Genomic DNA, 24,471 nt, shown 5'->3' with positions numbered 1-24,471 from the left:
TTACTTTGTTTTGCAGTAGGCAACCACACACATGATTCCAACCACTAGGAGTGCAATGCAGATTCCTGTTATTGTTAATACACGTTTCTGATACAGCTCCTCAGCTTCTGGAAAAGAGGACAATGCATTCTTAAAACTCCACAACATGCAGGCCTTACTGTTACACAAACCAAGCTCTACTTGGAAATCGCAAGGGAAATGAACAAACGTGTGTTAGGTGATGTATTATAGGGTTATACGTTCACAGAAACAAACCGGGGCACAACGTTTTAGAGGAATCACGTTGGCTTTATTCATGGCATTTCTTTCTGCAATGTTAAACAATGTTTGGCTACTGAACGTGGCCCAGATATAACATTGTGTTAGTGGGTGTTGGCTGTTGACCGAGACGGAGGAAATCGAACACATTGATCTGAGGAGGCAGTTCTGTTAAATCCAGTCGGGAAGCGAGGAAGTGTTAGTTCAAGGTCGGGCTCAGTAATCATGACTAGGCAAACCACAGAAAATGCATTTTCCACAATGCATTCTAACCAGACCAGGTGTTACTAATACAACAGATGCATACTGTATATAAGACATTGTTATGCATCAAGAAAATTAAAATCACTCCTTTGTGTAATGTTAATATTCTAATACTGCAAACAGTGCAACATTGTTTGTTCACAGGACCCAGCGCTTGGAATTATGGAATATTTGTCTTTCAAAATATTTATAGGTTACAAGTCACCAGATTAGGGGATCAAGTGAAATGTGTAATTATATGAACTGTTCAGTAATCGCACCTAGTTTGTACTCTACTCCGTTTAAAAAAAATTGGTCACTTTGCCTCAGTATTAGGTGTCCTGTGAACAAATGATGCTAGAAACAATCACTTTTTAAAATGAAGAACTGAGGTCTTTTCTGAGGTCTTGGCTGATTTCTTTTGATTTTTCCATGATGTCAAGAACACCATATTTGGTCAATTTTTCAACATCAAGATCACTTAAAAGACCTACAGCAAAAACGGACATCACTGATGAGACAAGGGGAGGTAGCATGAGATGACAGGAAAACAAAATGGGATACTGTTGGACACATACAGTACATCCACACGGTACAGTAGGAAATAGGAAGACAGGAAAGAAGGAGATGAAATGAATGGGTAGCGAGGGAGGACGCTATCAGCATAGCTGGCATGACATGCGAAATACTGGTTGGAACAGAGGAGGGATCAGGGGAGACGCAAGGAAGAGGCAAAAGCAAGAGCTGAAGGGATCTGAACATACAGCATAAACACACTGCAGTCTCTCCGGGCACCTACACTATCTAATGTGTGTCGGACACAACAACGAGATAGTCTACTGTAGGTCAAACGTTTGAATGAGTCTAATGTGAGTTTATGGTGGACATTTTAGAACCTAATGTGTGTGGTGGTATTTGTATGTGTGCAGATTAATTAGACTATACGCTAACACATCGAGGTTTTACAGAAATGTATAATTGAAGGTGTCATGCCCAAGCGTTGTAGATGCTGGCTACACCATGCGGCTTCGAAACTTGAGTGGAACTATATGACGTTAATCACATTGCCATTTTTGGGCATGCTGCCAGAATAACAGCATAAAGGCTTGATAGATGGGCAGCATATTTGAGCTACATATATAGCGTGCATGTATGTTTATTATTCTATAACAAATATTGTATGTTATGGCTGGATGATCCCTTCATTGGCACAAGGAAACTGACTGGAGTTGAGGGGGGCAGGCTCAAGCTTCGAGTCCTACGTCTGCAAACTGACGAGAAAGGAACTATCCATACCCATAAATTCAATCCCAAGATGTTCTGCCAATGCAGACACGTGACAAAAAGAAAAGAGAGATCTTTTTCAGATGACGTGTTATTCAGAACTATATTGCTCACAAATTGTTTCGACAGAGAATGGAATAATGCATTATAACCGACTATTTCACCTTATAGAATAATTCTATAATTATTCTAGAAGAGGGTTTCCCAAACTTGGACCTGGGGCCTCCCATAGGTGCATGTTTTGTTGTTTGCCCTAGCACTACACAGCTGAACAAAACATGCACCCATGGGAGGCCCCAGGACCAAGTTTGGGAAACCCTGTTCTAGAATATCCACTCTATTATAGTCTAACAGCTAACTAAGTAACTAAGATGATGTTACCACAATTAGGAAAAGTGATCAAACACCTAAACCCATCGAATACATGAGTTAGTCAAAAAATGCATTAAAATGTATCCATCTAATAATCGCTACCGTGAGAGGAACTTTCCCGGTGCAGTGGCATGCACATGCAAACATCACTTTGCTTGCATTACCAATGGTAATGTCACTACACGGTCCATCAGGCAGGTTTACGGGCACTTGGTAGGGCATTACGATGTGTGATGATCATGTACTATTTCTATTCCCAACACACACTAATGCAGATCTACAAAGTCAACTTTGCCGTCATACCAAATTCTCATTTGCCATTACGCCGATCAACAGCCATGCCTGTTAAATATGTTTAGAGGAATACAAAAATGATATGTACAGTATATATACAGTGCATTCGGAAAGTTGGAAGACCCCTTCACTTTTGACATATTTTGTTACCTTACAGCCTTATTCTAAAATGGATAAAATTCCAATGCCACTTATGTACTGTGATGTACTTCCTATTCTTTCTTTGACAATAGGCTACAATTATCATACTGTTATTTTGGTTAATAGCTGTGTTATCGAAGGAGCTGTGACGTGATTATAAAGTTGTGTATAAACTGACGCAATGAGGTAGTATAGGAACAGAAGGCCTATTTTTCCCTGAATAAATCTGACTAATATTCAAACATCTTGTTGGTCCTTAAAAACAATGCAAAACATAAACACATGGCTGTTCTGCACTTGTGAACCCTTAGCTTACAAGGCACCTTTCATATGACTGCCCCAGTAACGCTGCTCTGGAAAATGTATAGAAATTCAGCCAATACTTTATAAATGGGATTAGATTTAGTCCCATTATGCCAATGTGAACAAAAAATGTTTTTGTAACCTATACATGTTCTCTACTCAAAATATGCTTGGTGACAACAATAACAGCCACTCTGTTCTTGGTCAAATTCTATGACTCATCTCATTGTTAACAAATATCAAAGTCCTGCTTTCACCGTGTGTCATATGACCGCTGACTGAGTTTCAAAGGGTTTGCAACTTTCCCTACATGGTCACGGGCAACTGTCACGCCTCAGGAGAGTACAGAGTACTATCAATATCAACAACATCTTCAACTACTCTCGCTGGGTCAAACAAGGACAAGTCCAATCAGAAGCAAAGGACTCTTTCCTGAATACTACTCTGAACAGACCCTAACATACAGTGGGGCAAACAAGTATTTAGTCAGCCACCAATTGTGCAAGTTCTCCCACTTAAAAAGATGTGAGAGGCCTGTAATTTTCATCATAGGTACACTTCAACTATGACAGACAAAATGAGGGAAGAAAATCCAGAAAATCACATTGTAGGATTTTTTATGAATTTATTTGCAAATTATGGTGGAAAATAAGTATTTGGTCACTTACAAACAAGCAAGATTTCTGGCTCTCACAGACCTGTAACTTATTCTTTAAGAGGCTCCTCTGTCCTCCACTCGTTACCTGTATTAATGGCACCTGTTTGAACTTGTTATCAGTATAAAAGACACCTGTCCACAACCTCAAACAGTCACACTTCAAACTCCATTATGGCCAAGACCAAAGAGCTGTCAAAGGACACCAGAAACAAAATTGTAGACCTGCACCAGGCTGGGAAGACTGAATCTGCAATAGGTAAGCAGCTTTTGTGTACATTTTGTTTACTTTCTGATCACTTTCTTGCATTAGTGAGCCCTCAAATGATACTTTAGCCTAATTTGCTACATATGTCATCTGCCTTTTTTGCTATTATTTTCCATTGGACGAAAGATGTAACCCACAAATATGTTGGCTTAGGACTTTTTTGCCAAACTAACAATGTCTTACTGTATTTTAATTTTATTTGATTTCAACTAACTTATGTTTTAATTCACCTAAGTTGGGTGAATTTTGGCCCATTCCTCCTGACAGCTGGTGTAACTGAGTCAGGTTTGTAGGTCTCCTTGCTCGCACACGCTTTTTCAGTTCAGCCCACATTGTTAATAGGAGGGCATTGTGATGCCCACTCCAATACCTTGACTTTGTTGTCCTTAAGCCATTTTGCCACCACGTTGGAAGTATGCTTGGGGTCATTGTCCATTTGGAAGACACATTTGCAACCAAGCTTTAACTTCCTGACTGATGTCTTGAGATGTTGCTTCAATATATCCACAATTTTCCATCCTCATGCCATCTATTTTTGTGAAGTGCACCAGTCCCTCCTGCAGCAAAGCACCCCCACAACATTATGCTGCCACCCCCGTGCTTCACGGTTGGGCTGGTGTTCTTCGGCTTGCAAGCATCCCCCTTTTTCCTCCAAAAATAACAATGGTCATTATGGCCAAACAGTTCCATTTTTGTTTCATCAGACCAGAGGAAATATCTCCGAAATTGTACTATCTTTGTCCCCATGTGCAGTTGCAAACCGTAGTGTGGCTTTTTTATGGTGGTTTTGGAGCAGTGGCTTCTTCCTTGCTGAGCGGCCTTTCAGTTTATGTTGATATATGACTCATTTTACAGTGGATATAGATACTTTTGTACCTATTTCCTCCAGCATCTTCACAAGGTCCTTTGCTGTTGTTCTGGGATTGATTTGCACTTTTCGCACCAAAGTACGTTCATCTCTAGGAGACAGAACGCGTCTCCTTCCTGAGCGGTATGGCGGCTGCGTGGTCCCATGGTGTTTATACTTGCGTACTATTGCTTGTACAGATGAACGTGGTACCTTCAGGCGTTTGCTTCCAAAGATTAACCAGACTTGTGGAGGTCTACAATTTTTTTTCTGAGGTCTTGGCTGATTTCTTTTGATTTTTCCATGATGTCAAGCAAAGAGGCACTGCGTTTTGAAGGCAGACCTTGAAAGACATTGTCACGCCCTGACCATAGAGAGCTGTTTATTCTCTGTTGGTTGGGGCATGATAGTGACTAGGGTGGGTCATCTAGGTGTTTAATGGTTTATGTTGTTTCCAATCAGACAGCTGTTTATTGCTGGGCCTACTTAAGGTGTGCGACTATGATTAGAAAAAAGGCATTGTTTCTTGCCTTACACTGGGCGTCATTCACAAGTGATAATATATAATTCACAAGTGATAGGCTAATATTGTCACCCATCTGATTATTCTTGATTTAATCTTGTCTTTACATATACTAAATTATGTATGTGTGAAATTTGATTTAGAATGGACCGTTATCATGCGCCTGTCTCGAAACCGGGGCAGGGGTTAAAATGCATGTCAACTAAGCACTTAAATAGCGAATGGAGGACGCTTTCCCGTGGCTCATTTTCATGCCAGCCAGGTAGGCTATACTCCTGTTGTAAAGAGAAGCAATGTGTTTAATATTAGGAAAGTTGAGAAATCAATGTAGTAGCCTAAGCCTATAGAAAGCTGATGGGATCCTCCTCTTTTTAATAGAAGCCATCACTCTGTTTTCTCACGCAATTGCATAGCTTATAGTAATGTTGCGCAACATGCTAATACTAATGACCATCAGCGGCATCAGAGCTTGGAGAAGCCTAATTACCGTGACTAAATGGTCACATGGAATTTGACTGCCTTCATGACCACCGGTGTGGCGGTAATACGGTCACCGTTACAGGCCTATGTGTGACTGTTGTCTTTTTGTTGTCACAGCATCATTGTATATCATGGTTGTGTATGAACGAATGGGTTAAAGCTGGTTAATACTTTGTCTATCGACATGTCTCTAGACAATTAGAATGTGACAAGTGTCGCTGGTTAAAATTATATTTAATTTATACTCCGGTGGAATGTCTGTAGACCGTCGCTGCGACTGTCCGTTTCCTTGTTGCAGACAGACGAAAAAAAGTTCAACTTTGACCCTGTCGCTGTGTCCGTTGTCATGGTTACCTGACCGAGTCAGCAACGAGACAATGCTCAAGTTCTAAAATCCTCATGTAGAATGCCCTACTTTTATTTCGTCACAAGCTATTTTCTTTAATTTGCTCACCATTAACTTGTAAATAATAACATTTTTGTCAGTTTATTTTCCTGTAATAATCAATAAAAATGTGCTAAAGTTAAGATGTTGTCAGCTATGATATGGTCATTATTTTAACTGGCTAGCCAGCTAATGTTAGTTAGCTAGCTAACAAGCTGGAAGCAAACCAAGACATTATTTAGAGAGTTGCTTTAGTTGCCTGGTTTGCTAGATTGACATATACTAAATACAATTGTAAATGGATGGGTTTATTGGTGTCAAAATACACCAGTTATGCTATTTTGGACCACCAGGGTGCTGATGTCGTGCAGCCTGTCGTTTTTGTGTTTATACTTTTTCATAATGTCGGACGACAATAGAATGTTCATGATGTCACTGCGCCAACTGTCTACAGACATGTCAATAGACGAAGTATAAATCACCATTTATAGAGCAAACAATTAAATTATCAAAACACAGGTTGTAATATGGCTTTTTAACTGGCTTGGCTTGGCTTCCTCAGTGATTTTACCCACGCACCGCAACTGTTGCCAGGTAACCTATGGTAATTGGACTGTAAGGTGAGTGGGTAAGTCATAGTGATAAAGTGCACTGGGGCCCGTTGCCTGGGCGGCTGCCTCTCTCCGTCTCTTGTCTTTCCATGACATCAAAGAGGTCTCTGTTCAGGTTTTTACAGTGCCTCCATGATCCACAATGACCCCCACCCACCTCCCATAAGTGTTATTGCTCTTCAGATTATAAAATACATTGCAGGCTTAAGTTGTTTCCTTTCAAAGGCAGTAAGTAGCAATATAGAGCTTTTTTAGTACTACAAACTACACTGTCCCCTGCTTCCTATTTGAAGGTTCAAGTTTGGAAAGTTGAATATACATAAGTTTGAGTGTTCATTTCCCCCATCTTTCTTCTATTATTGTTCCATTCAATCATGACATAACTAACACAATATCAGTAAACTATAATGAACTGCTTTAAATTTCATCCAACTCAACAAAACAAGGCAAAACAAATGTACATGCGAGAACCAGGTAACGGTGACTAACCACGATCCGTACACATTTGCGTTACTGCAGCATTTAAATGAGGCTGCAATGAGAACTGAATGGGACTGTAGCGACTGTTGGCATCAAAGCCCGGGTTGTGAACTAAGCCTCGATTCAGTGTCGATTGACATGGTAATGGGCCCATAGTACTGGAGAAAAGTTGAGAAACTGACCCCGCTGACGCTGTACTTTAAAGTATGACGTGTCACAACGTAACGTACTGCACGCATTATTCAACTTATTCTGTGCCGCACAGCCGCTTTCCACCATGTGTAGAGCTTCTCTCACAGATTAAAAACAAGAAATGATCAATGGTGAGTGTAAAGTGAATTCCTCGTGAGTTCATCAATAGTTAATTCAATCAATTGTTCATTTTTGCGTAATCACTGCGAGCCATCATGACTCTAAAAAAAACTGCGACAGCCACAGTTTAATTGTGAAGATAAATTTAGCGCTGCCTTAAAAACCATATTCTAATTCGACACGAACCTTTAAATAGGTATGTAATGACACATTATATAAACTCATTATAGTGTTATATTTTCATTTTAGAGTTGATAAGTTGGACAAATCGGGTGAAAAATGCCATTTCCCCACACGACATATCCCCCCTTTCACTATGACGCAGTAGCTTTTGCTTCCCCACCCACCATTTCTTTAAAGACGATCATGCAGAGACGGGTAGCATGAAGGTCTCGTCATTGATTTTGCTGGAAAGGGGAGAAATTGTGCTTTACAATGGTATTCATATTACAGTTGACCTGGAAGTATTACGTTTTTGGGGTGCTAAATTAAGGTCAAATGTATGGAACCTCGCAACGTACAAAAGTGTGTTAGCTACCGTTATGGGATACATACAACATTTAAAAAATGAAGCAACAGGAAGTAGCGCTGATTGAGCATGCTCCAAACACAAGCACAGACAGGAGGAGAAAATAGACGTACTGTAGAAGCTGGCCATTACGTAGTTTTGACAGCGATCACCAGTAAATTCATTTGGACACCTGAGAGGGAACAAAAAAAGTCACAAACAGAAGACAAGGAAGAAGAGAAGATGAGTTTACACCAGATCTACAGAAGACCCACATGCATCGCTGTTGTTGTCAAGGAGACTGATATGTCTTGCAACCATTGCCAGTTCTGTTTGCGAAAACATATGTACTTGAGAGAAGTCTAAAACAATGTCTTATTCAACAGGCCTCGAATTTCAGCAAATGTTTGGCTCATGCATTCTGATTCCAGGGAGATATAATTAAAACTTCTTAGGGCTAGGGTCCTTTTTTCAAAATTTCCGTCTGACTGACGTGTCCAAAGTAAACTGCCTGTTACTCAGGCCCTGAAGCCAGGATATGCATATAATTGGTACCATTGGAAAGAAAACACGTTGACGTTTGTAGAAATGTTAAAATAATGTAGGAGACTATAACACAATAGATATGGTATAAGAAAAACCAACCAGAATTTAGTTTTTTTGAGAGCCCATGCTCTTTCAATGGAAAGTATAGGGGCATAATGATTCTAGCTCCCAGGATGCTATTTCTATGGCTTCCACAGGGTGTCAGCAGTCTGTTCAAGGTTTCAGGCTTGTAACTTCCAAAACGAATGAGAAATAACAGTTTTAGTACAGGGACACAGTCTTGGACATTTGTGTATGCACGCAAGATAAAGACAGAACTCACCTGCTAAAATCGGTTTCCTATTGAACATACTACTTTCCGTATGAAATATTATAGTTTGACATTTTAGGGTATCTGCGGAGTCAATAGAAATGTATTTTGACTTGTTGAAACAAAGTTTAGGGGTAGACTTTCAGATTCCTATCTCTGCATGTTGAATGAGTGGATTACTGAAATCGATGGCGCCAACTAAACAGACTTTTTTGGGGTATAAAGAAGGATTTAATCTAACAAAACGACACTACATGTTATAGCTGGGACACTTTGGATGACAAATCAGAGGAAGATTTTCGAAAAGTAAGTGAATATTTAAACGCTATTTGTGAATTTATGAAACCTGTGGCGGTGGAAAAATATTTTGATGTGGAGCGCCGTCCTCAAACAATCCCATGGCATGCTTTCGCTGTAATGGCTACTGTAAATTGGACAGTGCAGTTAGATTAACAAGAATTTAAGCTTTCAACCGATATTAGACACTTGTATGTACCTAAATGTTTAATATCCATAATTTTACAATTATTTATTTGAAATGTGCGCCCTTCAGTATCACCGGAAGTTGTCCCGCTAGCGTGACGCCTTAGCTGTGGACACCATGCCTGAATAATTGTCTGATTATCAACCTCTTTTGATCTATCGAGAAAAGAAATGAGTAAGGATGAGTGTGTATGTGTGTCTATTAGTTATTTGTATGCCGTTCTACTCCACTCCATACACACACAACAAATTGTCTGGATGTATTGGCCGTCTGGCTCTGGAAGAGAGCGTGATTGGAACTTTGAACAGGTATGAAACACCAGAGGACACTAATGGCTGGCTTCACTTGAATGCACAAATATTTGGGGTTTATGACTCTCACAGGCACAGTGGCTTGATTTCGCTTCCCAATGTATTCCGCTAAGCACCTGGGGGTGGCCTGATGTAACATCTACCAGTCTACCAAGTAGCGGCACATTAACAAATTAAGCCCTTCATTAAAATCTAAATGACTAAAGGCTAATTAAAAAAGGGCAACCTACTGACCAATGCTCAGTTTTTTTTGAAAAATCTGCCCTTTTTGACGTTTCTTCGTTTTGTAAGTTGTTTGTGTACTGAAGCGGGAATTAACGTGTGGGTTAGGGGCGAAGACTGACAGGTCATCTGGTGTCTGATGACAAAGCAGGAGGCTGAGTAAAGCCTTGCTAAGGAAGAGATTGTGGAGTGAGATGCAGAGAAAGAATCCAACAAGCCAGTCCAGCTGTGATTCAGTTCTGACAGGGTCTGCTGGGCAAGCCCATTCTCTGAGGCAGAGAAAGAAAAGGGGGATAGAGAGAGGGGAACATGGGAGTGTGATAGAAAATAGCAGGAAACTGGTAGGTGTTGCTGGTATTTATGCTGGTTTACCCAGAGGTCAGTGACCATTGTCAGGTACAGTACAGTAGGTCGTAATTCGAATGTACTGCCGTTTCAAATAACCGCATGGCTAAAGAAAGACATTCATATTGGCTATGAATATTTAAATGTAAATATGAATAGTTAAATAAAGATTAAAGAAAATAAATAAAATAGAACATAATTTGCTATAAATAAATTGAGGGGGTCAGGATGTAAAGCGTTGCTTCCATGATGTTCTGTGTGCCTGTTACAGAATCCGTGCTCCGACTGTTCAGGCTTCAGTGAATCGGGCTCCACAGGGACCCCTGGCAGACAGGTTATTTTTGTAGATAGAGTTATTTCTGAGGGAGACCGACAGGTTATTTTTCTCCCCTCCCTCCCTTCCAGTGACGGCATGCTGCATCATTTACTGAAACAAAACAAAATTTCCCGGAGACAGCAGCATTTTTGCGCTTAGTCACTGAAGTATTTAATACGAAACTCAATCTGTCGGTGGACGTTAAGAGTCTGTCTTATGTATGTATTGGATGGCCCAGACCCAAAGTGTATCCTTGGCAATGTCAAGTCTTGTGTCAGGCACAAAGAGGGTGGGGCTGCAGTGAGCTGCAGTGATCTTTCTTGTCAGGCATTTGCTGCTGCAATGGAAGCAATAATACCATGAGGTATCACCACCTCACCATGTCTTTTGAAAACTACTGGATGTTCTAACCACAGATGTAATGATGTAATATACAAATTGGGAGATGCTGTAGGTAATTAGGCAGAGTTTACAACCTCTGAATGTTTCTAACGGGTCAATCCACTTTGCTATACAGACCACAGTGTACTTCAATGCCTTAGTGGTCAATTGGTCTGGATAATACATGATTTTAACTCAGATGGATTTCATGTGAATGACAATGATGGAGAATGGGGACAGGACCGCAGAGAGGTGATTATCTTGTCAAATACAGATGTCAGCGATGTATGCTGTTGCTTCTCATACGAAGCGTGTGAAGTGCATGCCAGCTTGTTTGCTGCTGGGGATGATTCGCTACTCATGTGCCTTGAGCTGAGAACTCAAACTCTCAGAGAAGGAAAGTCACAGAGATTCAAGCCACAGGGGGCACCGGGAAAGCACATCAAGCCCCGTCCTGCCTCGTTCTCTCATCGGCTCTATCGCTTGGATCAGGGCTGAACACTCTTGACAACAGAGTGCGATGCTGGAGCATGAATCAATGTCCTGCTGTAAGAACACGGCTGATCCTGACACCAGCACAGAGTCATGTTCAGTAGGGCATGTGACGGAAAACTATTTAAAACGTTTCGCAACGTTTAGGTAGTCCCTCCCTATTACAGTCTGTTTAGTCACATTTGGTGCCTAATGAACATGACCCAGCTCTAAGGTTCCAAAGTAAACAATGAAATGGGTAAGAAGACAGAAAGAAAAACCTCATAAATACAACATCGCCCCAGATTTGGGGTTTGTTTTTCTGAAATGGAGCGCAGCGGTTGGGCTGTGGCGATGAAAGGAGCCGGCATTAATAATGTAGGAGGGCAGAGGAGCATGTGGATAGGGACCTCCACCTGCTCCGCTCTGCATGCTCTCCCTGTTTCTTAGCCCAGTTAGTGTCATGCACAGCATCCATTAGAACATCCATCCAGCCCCCCTACGTCTGCCCCAAAAAGACGTTTCACAGTGCAGAGGCAGTACATTTGTACACCGCTATGATGTCTTGTGCATTCCTTCTTTAAATCTCTGCTCAGGTCTTTGGATTGTTTAACGATTTACTCCCCCAAAAATTCAGCTGACACCTTTGCTTTACTGTAAAAAGACTTTGCACTTTCCTCTAAACTTGGCAGTTTGGGCCTAAAAAGCTCTGGTGCCTAATTCAGCAGGCATGAATGGGTCGAGACAATACAGCATTCTAAAAGATCATGACTTCAGACGTGATAGATAGTAAATGTTATGACTGCATCTACTGTATCAGCATGTGCTACCTTTTGACATGTACAAAATAGCAAAGTAGTGTTCTGAAGTCGGCACTGGCAAAATTCTATAATGATACATCATGTGGGAGCACAATTAAATATTTAGAAATAGCAGTCATAAGCCATCAGGAACTGTATTAAACATCAAGTCAAACATAGTTTGCATAGTATCCAGTGTGTGGTGTGGATGGTGTTGTGTTTCATCATGTCCTACCTGCAGAGGAACTTGGACCTGCCAGGGGTGATGTCCAGGGTGAAGCACTCCCCGCCATTTACGCAGTAGTTTTTCTGGCTGTCACGACAGCGCGTCATGTGGCTGGAGGTCTTCACCACAGCGGTGGTGCTGGTGGCAGCTGCAGGAAGATACCAGGGATTAGCACTAAATGCAGGAAATGGATCCAGTCATCCCATTGGCCCCTGGGGGAGTGTTCAGCTGAACGCTAGTGCTTAGAGAAAGCTACTGTGGCCTCTCTGTGCGCTCAGTGTACATCCATGATTTATACCCGTGCCCTTTGTTACAGCGGAACACACAATGAATGGCAAGAGATATAGTAAACCAAACCCACAAAGCAAGGATTTGCCTATTGATTACTGCTATCCTTGACAGTAAATGTATCAATAAAATGCTTTATCGCACATACGCCTTTACAACATAAAGATGTACATACATATTTACAAGAAAGAAAAGACACCTCTTGCGGTAGAGCGATCATTTCAACTCAAATATGAATGTGCTATTCCAGAGCTCAATTGTGAGAGAAGTCCTGAAACGATGATGAAAGACATTCCCTCCTACTAGCCTAAACTTGCTTTAAAATAGAAAAGTGCTACAATAAAATAGCACGGAGAGACATTAAGAGCAGTGATATAACTCAAATAAGAAATAAAACATGTACAACTACTTACTGTCTAAATAATTACTTCAAACCTCAAATCAATTCAGAATGGTTCTCTTATCTTCAATGAACCAGCATTGGACCAGTGATGTCCAATGCAGCATTGGACCAGTCTCAAGACGTGGAGACGCATTTCTCCTTTTCTGCCCATTGGAGCAGCTCAGGCCAGTGCCGTCCAGTGAATCAATAGGCTGGAGCTCTAAGCACTCTGTCTGCTGGAGGTCTCTACAGCCTCTCCCCACAGCCTGTCCTCCCCAGTCTGCACTGTGTGAAAGCCCATAAACATTTCAAATAAGCACTTTTCCCCCCCTAACCCTCTATCTCACCCAGACGTCACTTCTGGCATCAGAAGTCTTTGCGCATCGGAAATACAATGGATGCAACTACCAGTCGAAAAGACTTCAGAGATCGATGACTAGGGCGTTGAATGAGTTATCTTGCAAAACAAATATGCAAAGAGTAATCAAGACACCTGCCAGAGCGAGATTGTGTTTAAATCAAACAGGCATACTTCCTGGCATGGATGAACGCTCTAGTCGGTTTGACAGTGATTAAGGCAAAAAAAAATCCTGTCTTGGGCCGTGAACCACCCACCGGGCCATCTCAGGCTCAGAGCACCACAAGGGCAGGAGGAATATACTTTCACATACAACATTTTGGCTTAAGACCACATTTTGGTCCTAGCTAATTCCAGCTGGACGAGGTGAGCATTGCTGCATCTCTTCCTCCTTTTTAAAAACCTATCCCCCCCAACCTGATGTCTTTTACTCCCTCATTCCCCATTTGCAATGGTACGAGGATCGTGACCCGGATGGCAATGTGACTGGTTAAGGCCTCATTGACGATTCCGTTCGATTCCGACGTAGTGCCCGTGCCTGTGTCTCTTTCCTGACAGACAATCGAGTTAACTCATAGATTATTGTTGAGATGACGCAATGATTTCATAGGTCACAGACACCATCAGGTTACATTTTGTACTGAGAGACATTACCTTTTGACTAAATGCAATTCAATCTCCAGGGGCCATACTGTTGTTTCCCAGTAAACAGCCAACACTAATTGACAATGCAACAGATTGCTTATCTCCCCCAAATCGAATTACTTGCTATGCCACCATTAAATCAATCAAGTCTGCATCCTACTCTTCATTCTAAAAAAACAAATGTATGCTCCCCTCTGCATACAGATAGACTGTAGCTAATATATGGGAAATAATCTCTCCTCACAGACACCAATGCAATTACATTAGGGCTTAAATAAGCGACAAGTTTAAGTAATGACACACTCAACAAATCATGAATACCAACCATTCCAACGATATGACCCTGACAGCCTTCTTCACTTTTTTCAAATCCACCAACTTTCAGGGGCTAAATTGCAGGGCGGTTTATCTATTAGAAATGGTGAGCCTTTTCAGCACTGCAACTACAAGACAGGAAACTGGCCTACCTAAGATTGCTCTGTTAGATAAGGGTAATTGCCCAGTGAGGAAAAAAAAAACACATCTGATTGCCATTACTGACGTTTTCAGCTTTTGTTTGGGACCTTTCAAAATGTCAACCAGCTATTGATACAAACCCTATTACTGACATTGGTTCAATCAGCAGAAGTCAGCATTGTTATCTGATATGCATCAGCACATACTGTATGCATTAGAACTTGTAAGCGATCAGTACCAAATCAGTCACTACACACCTTACTCCCTTGTACAGTCTAGTTCTTAATCCAGTATCAAAACAGGGAGAAATATGGTTTGAAATATTGTTAGTTTTACAGCAGAGGCTTAATGAGAGAAGAGAGAGAGAGAGAGAGGAGGTCATGAGGGCTAGATTTAACAATGCTGCAGAGCTTAAGCTGCACATTTTTACCCACCGTGTTTGATGGAATCATGCAGTGGAAGAGAAAGATACAGTTCAATCAACAACAAAAAAGGTGGGTGGTGAATAAGAAACCCAAAACTGGGGAGCGGAGACACTGCTTGATGGAGTGTCTCGTCCTTCTCCTGCATCAGCTCCTTGAACCAATGGTGGGCTGGTGGTGGATTTTTGCCGACCCAACAGCCCATTGCAGCTTACCGTATCCTTCCCAGACAAAACAGTTCACGCATATACACGATATGTACAGTTTAAGTCAGAAGTTTACATACACTTAGGTTGGAGTCATTAAAACGTTTTTCAACCACTCCACAAATGTATCGTTAACAAACTATACTATATTGGCAAGTCGGATAGGACATCTACTTTGTGCATGACAAGTTTTTTTCCAAACAATTGTTGACAGACATATTATTTCACTTAAAATTAACTGTCACAATTCCAGTGGGTCAGAAGTTTACAGGCACTAAGTTGACCGTGCCTTTAAACGGCTTGTAAAATACCAGAAAATGATGTCATGGCATTAGAAGCTTCTGATAGGCTAATTGACATCATTTGAGTCAATTGGAGGTGTACCTGGAGATGTATTTCAAGGCCTACCTTCAAATTCAGTGCCTCTTTGCTTGACATCATGAGAAAAGGAAAAGAAATCAGCCAAGACCTCAAAAAAATTGTAGACCTCCACAAGTCTGGTTCATCCTTGGGAGCGATTTTCAAATGCCTGAATAGAATGCTATTCATTGACTACAGCTCAGCGTTCAACACCATAGTGCCCTCAAAGCTCATCACTAAGCTAAGGACCGTGGGACTAAACACCTCCCTCTGCAACTGGATCCTGGACTTCCTAACGGCCCACCCCAAGTGGCAAAAGGTAGGTAACAACACATCTGCCAAGCTGATCCTCAACACTGGGGCCCCTCAGGGGTGCGTACTCCATCTGTACTCCCTGTACTCCCACTCATGACTGTAAGGCCAGGCATGACTCCAACACCATCATTAAGTTTGCAGACGACACAACAGTAGTAGGCCTGATCACCGACAACGATGAGACAGCCTCGTAGGGAGGAGGTCAGAGACCTGGCCATGTGGTGCCAGGATAACAAGCTCTCCCTCAACATGATGAAGACAAAGGAGATGATTGTGGACTACAGGAAAAGGAGGACAGAGCATGCCCCCATTCTTATCAACGGGGCTGTAGTGGAGCAGGTTGAAAGCTTCAAGTTCCTTGGTGTCGACATCACCAACAAACTATCATGGTCGAAACACACCAAGACAGTCGTGAAGAGAGCAATACAAAGCCTATTCCCCCTCAGGAGACTGCAAAGATTTGGCATGGGTCCTACACAGGTGCAACATCGAGAACATCCTGACCGGTTGCATCACTGCCTGGTATGGCAATTGCTCGGCCTCCGACCGCAAGGCACCACAGAGGGTAGTGTGCATGGCCCAGTACATCACTGGGCCCAAGCTTCCTAGCATCGAGGACCTCTATACCAGGCGGTGTCAGAAGAAGGCCCTAAAAATTGTCAAAGACTCCAGCCACCCTAGTCATAGATTGTTCTCTGGCCTAGTCAAAGTCCAGACCTAATCCCAATTGAGATGGTGTGGCAGGACTTGAAACAGGCAGTTCATGCTTTAAAACCCACAAATGTCGCTGAGTTAAAGCAGTTCTGCATGCAAGAGTGGGCCAAAATTCCCCCACAGCGATGTGAGAGACTGATCAACAACTACAGGAAGCATTTGATTGCAATCATTGCAGCTAAAGGTGGCACAACCAGCTAATTTTCTTTTAAATTTAACCTTTATTTAACCAGGTGGGCTAGTTGAGAACAAGTTCTCATTTACAACTGCGACCTGGCCAAGATAAAGCAGTGCGACACAAACAACAACACAGTTACACATGGAATAAACAAGCGTACAGTCAATAACACAATAGAAAAAAAGAAAGTCTATATACAGTGTGTGCAAACGGCGTGAGGAGGTAAGGCAATAAATAGGCCATAGTAGTAATTACAATTTAGCAAATTAACACGGGAGTGATAGATCAGAAAAGTAAATAAAAACAATATGGGGATGAGGTAGGTAGATTGGATGGGCTGTGTACAGCTGCAGAGATCAGTTAGCTGCTCGGATAGCTGAAGTTTAAAGTTAGTGAGGGAAATATAACTCTCCAGCTTCAGCGATTTTTGCAATTCCTTCCAGTCATTGGCAGCAGAGAACTGGAAGGAAAGGCGGCCAAAGGAGGTGTTGGCTTTGGGGATGACCAGTGAGATATACCTGCTGGAGTTCGTTCTACGGGTGGGTGTTGTTATCGTGACCAGTGAGCTGAGAGAAGGCAGAGCTTTACCTAGCAAAGACTTATAGATGACCTGGAGCCAGTGGGTCTGGCGACAAATATGTAGCAAGGGCCAGCCGACTAGAGCATACAGGTCGCAGTGGTGGGTGGTATAAGGGGCTTTGGTGACAAAACGGATGGCACTGATAGATTGCATCCAGTTTGCTGAGTAGAGTATTGGAAGCTATTTTGTAAATGACATCGCCGAAGTCGAGGATCGGTAGGATAGTCAGTTTTACGAGGGTATGTTTTGCGGAATGAGTGAAGGAGGCTTTGTTGCGAAATAGGAAGCCGATTCTAGATTTAATTTTGGATTGTAGATGTTTAATATGAGTCTGGAAGGAGAGTTTACAGTCTAACCAGACACCTAGGTATTTGTAATTGTCCACATATTCAAAGTCAGAACCATCCAGAGTAGTGATGCTAGTCGGGTGGGTGCGGGCAGCGAACGGTTGAAAAGCAAGCATTTGGTTTTACTAGCATTTAAGAGCAGTTGGAGGCCACGGAAGGAGTGTTGTATGGCATTGAAGCTCGTTTGGAAGTTAGTTAATTAACACAGTGTCCAAAGAAGGGCCAGATGTATACAGAATGATGTGGTCTACGTGGAGGTGGATCAGGGAATCACCAGCAGCAAGAGCGACATCATTGATATATACAGAGAAGAGAGTTGGCCCGAGATTTGAACCCTGTGGCACCCCCATAGAGACTGCCAGAAGTCCGGACAACAGGCCCTCCAATTTGACGCAATGAACTCTGTCTGAGAAGTAGTTGGTGAACCAGGCGAGGCAGTCATTTGAGAAACCAAAGCTTTTGAGTCTGCCGATAAGAATACAGTGATTGACAGAGTCGAAAGCCTTGGCCAGGTCGATGAAGATGGCTGCACAGTACTGTCTTTTATCGATGGCGGTTATGATATCGTCTAGTACCTTGAGCATAGCTGAGGTGCACCTGTGACCAGCTCGAAAGCTGGATTGCACAGCGGAGAAGGTATGGTGGGATTCGAAATGGTCAGTGATCTGTTTGTTAAACGGGGTCCCCTGAGAGAATCTGGACATTTCTAGTGTCCAGTCCAAATGAACTATTTTGGGAGGCATGACCTGATGTGCGTTTTCTGTCATTTTTAACTACCTGAAAAGGGAATCAAACAACATAGTTCCAAAAATGTAATATGTTTTGGTTTATATCGGTGATTGTTCATCTTATCTCGATCGCCCACTGGTGTTTATAGTTTATCCACTTATTTCTTTACCTCTACATCACTGATGATGATTGATGCTACTCTACAACCTAAACATCACCAGAACCAACATTTGGATGTGGTCTTATGTGGCTCAGCTGGTAGAGCATGGCGTTAGAAATATCAGGATCATGGGTTTGATTCCCGCTGGGGACACCCGTATGCACTCACTACTGTAAGTCACTTGGGATAAAAGCATCTGCTAAATGGCATACATATGTGCAGTGACTGCAGGAATATAAGATCACCTCGTAACTGAGCTGAGGGCACCACATTGGCTTGTTGATGGGGAGGGTAGATTCATATTCTTATAAGGAAACGCTTCCTGTAGGGGGTGAGGCGAACATCTTCCATTTCAATGAAATACTACTAAGCGTTGTGTTTAAATCGCTGGACTGGCTTGCATTGTTAATGTAACTGTAAATTACAGTCACTTTGAATTCCAGTAACTGTGCAGTTAGGGGCAACATTCGTTGCTAATTCGACTGACATGCTTGCAGATAGAGTATCCTATCCACAACCCACATCCCTTGGGGGCCTGAACACCAAATGATCTGTTAAAGAGTAGAGAGGAAGCCCATTATCTCTGACCACTTCCTGTGTGTGCGAGGCTACTCCAGGCTATAGGTTAACAGTTCCTAGGGCTACCAGACATAGGGAGCATCTGTTTTAGTCAGCTGTGTCATATGATCAGCTAATTACTCTCATGGTGTCTTCTGTTAATTTTCAGGTCAGGGTTTTGTGCACGGAGATGAGGTGCCTTATATCACAGCTGTTGACAAGAAATGTGTTTGTTTTCTCCCACACCTCAGAAACATTGTACTTTTGCCTCACCTGATGATCAAAAAACGTCCTGATAAGAGACAAATCAAATCAAATTTTATTGGTCACATACACATGGTTAGCAGATGTTAAAACTTCTTTGTGGTAGGGGGCAGTATTTTCACGTCCGGATGAAAAGCATGCCCAGAGTAAACGACCTGCTACAAAGCCATAAAAGCTAGAATAGGCATATAATTAGTAGATTTGGATAGAAAACACTGCAGTTTCTAAAATAGTTTGAATGATGTCTGTTAATATAACAGAACTCATATGGCAGGCCAAAACCTGAGAAAAAATCCAACCAGGAAGTGGGAAATCTGAGGTTTTTAGTTTTTCAACTCTTTGCTTATCCAAGATACAGTGGAAATTGGGTCATGATGCACTTCCTAAGGCTTCCACTAGATGTCAACAGTCTTTAGAACCTTATATGATGCTTCTACTGTGAGGTGGGGGCGAATGAGAGGGGATTGAGTAAGGTCTGCCATGAGCTGACCATGCGCTGACCATGCGCGTTCATGTGAGAGTTAGCTTGAGTTCCATCTCATTTCTGAAGACAAAGGAATTCTCCGGTTGGAACATTATTGAAGATTTATGTTAAACATCCTAAAGATTGATTCTATACTTCATTTGACATGCTTCTACAGACTGTAATATGACTTTTTGTCTGAACTTTTGCCTTGACCTGCCCGCGCTTCGTGAGTTTAGATTGTGTACTGAACGCGCGAACAACAAGGAGGAATTTGGACATAAATGATGGACATTATCGAACAAAACAAACATTTATTGTGGAACTGGGATTCCTGGGAGTGCATTCCGATGAAGATCATCAAAGGTAAGTGAATATTTATAATGCTATTTCTGACTTCTGTTGACTCCAACATGACGGATATCTCTGGGTTGATTTGTCGTCTGAGCGCCATACTCAGATTATTGCATGGTTTGCTTTTTCCATAAAGTTTTTTTTTAAATCTGACAGCGGTTGCATTAATGAGTGGATCTAAAATTCCATGTATAACACTTGTATTTTCATCAACATTTATGATGACTATTTCTGTAAGTTGATGTGGCTCTCTGCAAAATCACCGGATGTTTTGGAACTACTGAACATAACGCACCAATGTAAACTCAGATTTTTGGATATAAATATGAACTTTACCGAACAAAACATACATGTATTGTGTAACATGAAGTCCTATGAGTGTCATCTGATGAAGATCATCAAATGTTAGTGATTCATTTTATTTATATTTCTGCTTTTTGTTACTCCTCTCTTTGGCTGGAAAAGTGTTTTTCTGTGACTTGGCTCTGACCTAACATAATCGTTTGGTTTGCTTTTGTCGTAAAGCATTTTTGAAATCGGACACTGTGGCTGGATTTACAACAAGTGTATCTCTAAAATGGTGTAAAATACATGTATGTTTGAGGAATATTAATTATGGGATTTCTGTTTTGAATTTGGCACCCTGCAGTTTCACTGGCTGTTGACGAGGTGAGACGCTAACATCCCACATACGTTAGAGAGGTTAACTAAAGGTTAAAGATTATTATTATTATTCTCCTAGAAAACTAAAAGCGATATTCATACTTTCATTTCTGGTGATCAAGTTAAAGGTTACTCTTCTTACCTTTGTACAGTTCCCTTACCCATTCGTAATAGCAACTTAACTTCTCTGGGAAATGTGGGACGGTAGCGTCCCACTTGACCAAAATCCAGAAAAAATGTAGCGCGCCAAATTCAAATATATTACTATAAAAATCAATCTTTCATGAAATCACACATGAAAGACACCAAATTAAAGCTACACATGTTGTGAATCCATTCCTGATTTCAAAAAGGATATACGGGGAAAGCACACCAAACAATTATGTTAGCTTAGTACATAGCCACAGAAAAACACAGCCATTTTCCTAGCAAAAGATAGTAGTATCAAAAAGCAGAAATAGAGATACAATTAATCATTAACCTTTGATGATATTCATCAGATGACACTCATAGGACATCATGTTACACAATACATTTATGTTTTGTTCGCTAATGTGCATATTTATATCCACAAATCTCTGTTTACATTGGCGCCATGTTCAGAAATGCCTCTAAAATATCTGGAGTAATTGCAGAGAGCCACGTCAAATAACAGAAATACTCATCATAAACTTTGATGAAAGATACATGTTTTACACAGAATTAAAGATACACTTGTTCTTAATGCAACACGCAATTCATCCAAAGTGAAAATGCTGCCCCCTATATCAAAGAAGTTAATGACTAGATGGTGCAAACAGACATGGCACCTCTGCTTCTAGTTCCTAAGCAACTTTGCAATATATCTTTTTCTGTGTGTGTTATTTCTTACATTATTAGCCCACGTGTACGTGTGTGTATATTAAATCCACGTGTACGTGTGTGTATAGTGCGTATGTTATCATGTGTGTGTATGCATGTGTCTGTGCCTATGTTTGTGTTATTGTGTTACTTCGCAGTCCCCGCTAGGTGCATAGGGTGTATTATTTACCTGCTTTTTAAATCTGAGTCTACTGCTTGCATCCGTTACCTAATGTGGAATAGAGTTCCATGTAGTCATGGCTCTATGTAGTACTGTGCACCTCCCATAGTCTGTTCTGGACTTGGGGACTGTGAAGAGACCTCTGGTGGCATGTCTTGTGGGGTATGCATGGGTGTCCGAGCTGTGTGCTAGTACCTTCAGCTTGTCAACACCTCTTACAAAAACAAGTAATGAGGAAGTCAATCTCTCTTCCACTTTGAACCATGAGAGATTGACATGTATGTCATTAATGTTAGCTCTCCGTGTACTTTTAAGGGCCAGCTGTGCTGCTCTGTTCTGAGCCAACTACAATTTTCTCAAGTCCCTCTTTGTGGCACCTGACCACACGAACAGTGGTCCAGGTGTGACAAAACCAGGGCCTGTAGGATCTGCCTTGTTGATAGTGTTAAGAAGGTAGAGCAGCACTTTGTTATGGACAGACTTCTCCCCATCTTAGCTACTGTTGTATCGAATGTTTTGACCATGACAGTTTACAATCCAGGATTACTCCAAGCAGTTTAGTCACCTCAACTTGCTCAATTTTTACATTATTAGTTACGAGATGTAGTTGAGGTTTAGGGTTTGGTGAATGATTTGTCTGGGACCTAGAGACTGAAAAACAACTTCTATCTCAAGGCTATCAGACTGTTAAATATTCATCACTAGCCGGCTACCACCTCTATCACCGCTATCAACTGCACCTTAGAGGCTGCTGCCCTATATACATAGACATGGAATCACTGGTCACTTTAACAATGGAACACTAGTCACTTTAATAATGTTTACATACTGCTTTACTCATTTCATATGTATATACTGTATTCTATTTTACTGTATTTTAGTCAATGTCACTCTGAAATTGCTCATGCTAATATTTAAATATTTCTTACTTCCATTTTTCTACTTTTTAATTGTGTGTATTGTTGTGAATTGCTAGATACTACTGTTGTGAATTGTTAGATACTACTGTTGTGAATTGTTAGACACTACTGTTGTGAATTGTTAGATACTACTGTTGTGAATTGCTAGATACTACTGTTGTGAATTGTTAGACACTACTGCACTCTATCCGCTACACCCGCATTAACTTCTGCTGAATATGTGACCAATAAAATTACATATTATTTGATTTGAATGAAGTATATGGAGAAATTGTAAAAACACAACCATACTAATTTAACAACTGCTCTTGCTATTTCCTCATGTAGAATAATGAGAATCCTATTCCAGTCAGCACCCCGGTTTAATGACTTGGTTAAAGGGATAGTTCACCCAAATGACAACCCTGTAAGCAGTCTATGGACAAGGTATGACAGAAAGCCATGCTTTGCATGCAGAGATCCACTTCAGCAAAAAACTGCGATTGCAGTGGGCTAAGGAACGAAAACACTGGACACTGGAGAATTGGTAAAACATTGCCTGGTCTGATGAGTCCCGGTTCCTGTTGTTTCACACTGATGGGTATGGAGAAAACCACATGAGTACATGCATCCGTAATGTCGCTTGTCAACATTGCAGGCTGGTTGTGGTGGTGTGATGTGGGGTGTGTTTACATGGCACACACTGGGCTCCTTGATAAAGTGTATTCATCTGAGAATTGATTTTTCCAACAGGAAACAGGATGCCACAAGGCTAGGATTGCCCAGGAATGGTTCCACGAGCATGACAGTGAACTCAGTTTACTGCAGTGGCCAGCCTAGTCACCAGCTCTCAATCCAATTGAGCTTCTGTGCAATGAGATGGAACGAGCTAGTCGGAAAAAAGATACACTACCAGCCAACTTGACACAACTGTGGGAAGCATTGGACTCTACATGGGCCAGCATCCCTATGGAACGCTTCCGACACCTTGTAGAGTCCTTCCCCCAGACGAATTGAGGCTGTTCTGAGGGCAAAGGGGGTTGCGACTGAATATTGGTTTTGTACACAGTGGAAATGGCATCCACACTTCAAAACAAGGACTTCAAGGATCTTTGAAGAGTTAAGAAGAAACGTGTGCCATTTTGGCCCATTTATTTTACCAGGTAAGTTGACTGAACACATTCTCATTTCCAGTAATGACCTGGGGAATAGTTACAGGGGAGAGGAGGGGGATGAATGAGTCAACTGGAAGCCTGTAAACAAAGAGAATAGAGAGAGTCCTCCAGAGGAGTGTTCAGATGGTTACTAATGGCATCGGGGAGACTTTTAATTGCAGTATGGGGAATTAGCGAGGGGCTAATCAACAAGGTGGGAAAGAGCCTAGCAGAGCACAGTAGAAGTGGGAAGACTGGGCGTCACACACGATATTAACCTTGATTGTTTGTCCTGCTCTGTCTACACAGCTATCCTGTAATGACAAATAAGAGGACACACCAGCCATTATGGTGAGCAGGGGGCTATTACACAGAAAGGGCCTGTTGTTGAATGCCACTTACAGGTGTGTCAGAATTGCCGGAGAAACATCACTTCTCGACAGGTTCTACCAAGCGTATATAATGATAGTTTAAATTTAAATCGCAATTATAAACCTTGAATCTGCGTTTCAAACAAGCAGACCGAGTGATTCAGGCTCGCGAGTGGCGCTGCATCTCAGTGCAAGAGGCGTCACTACA

The 24,471-nt window shown here is 41.6% G+C and overlaps 1 protein-coding gene across 1 annotated transcript in view; it reads right to left on the bottom strand.

The window, feature by feature from the left end:
* Nucleotides 1-24,471, bottom strand: part of LOC129863652 (pro-neuregulin-1, membrane-bound isoform-like) — a 63,779-nt gene that overhangs the window by 22,841 nt on the left and 16,467 nt on the right. The window contains exons 2-4 of the mRNA XM_055935778.1: nucleotides 12,386-12,524; nucleotides 8,099-8,157; nucleotides 5-107 (exon numbers count right to left, since the gene is read on the bottom strand). Of these exons, the coding sequence (XP_055791753.1) occupies nucleotides 5-107; nucleotides 8,099-8,157; nucleotides 12,386-12,524 (301 nt within the window). The remainder of the gene's footprint in view (nucleotides 1-4; nucleotides 108-8,098; nucleotides 8,158-12,385; nucleotides 12,525-24,471) is intronic.

This window comes from Salvelinus fontinalis, chromosome 10, assembly GCF_029448725.1.
Source record: "Salvelinus fontinalis isolate EN_2023a chromosome 10, ASM2944872v1, whole genome shotgun sequence".
NCBI lineage: Eukaryota > Metazoa > Chordata > Actinopteri > Salmoniformes > Salmonidae > Salvelinus > Salvelinus fontinalis.
The sequence above is the reverse complement of the archived record's forward strand: the minus strand, read 5'-3'. Positions and strand labels throughout refer to the sequence as shown.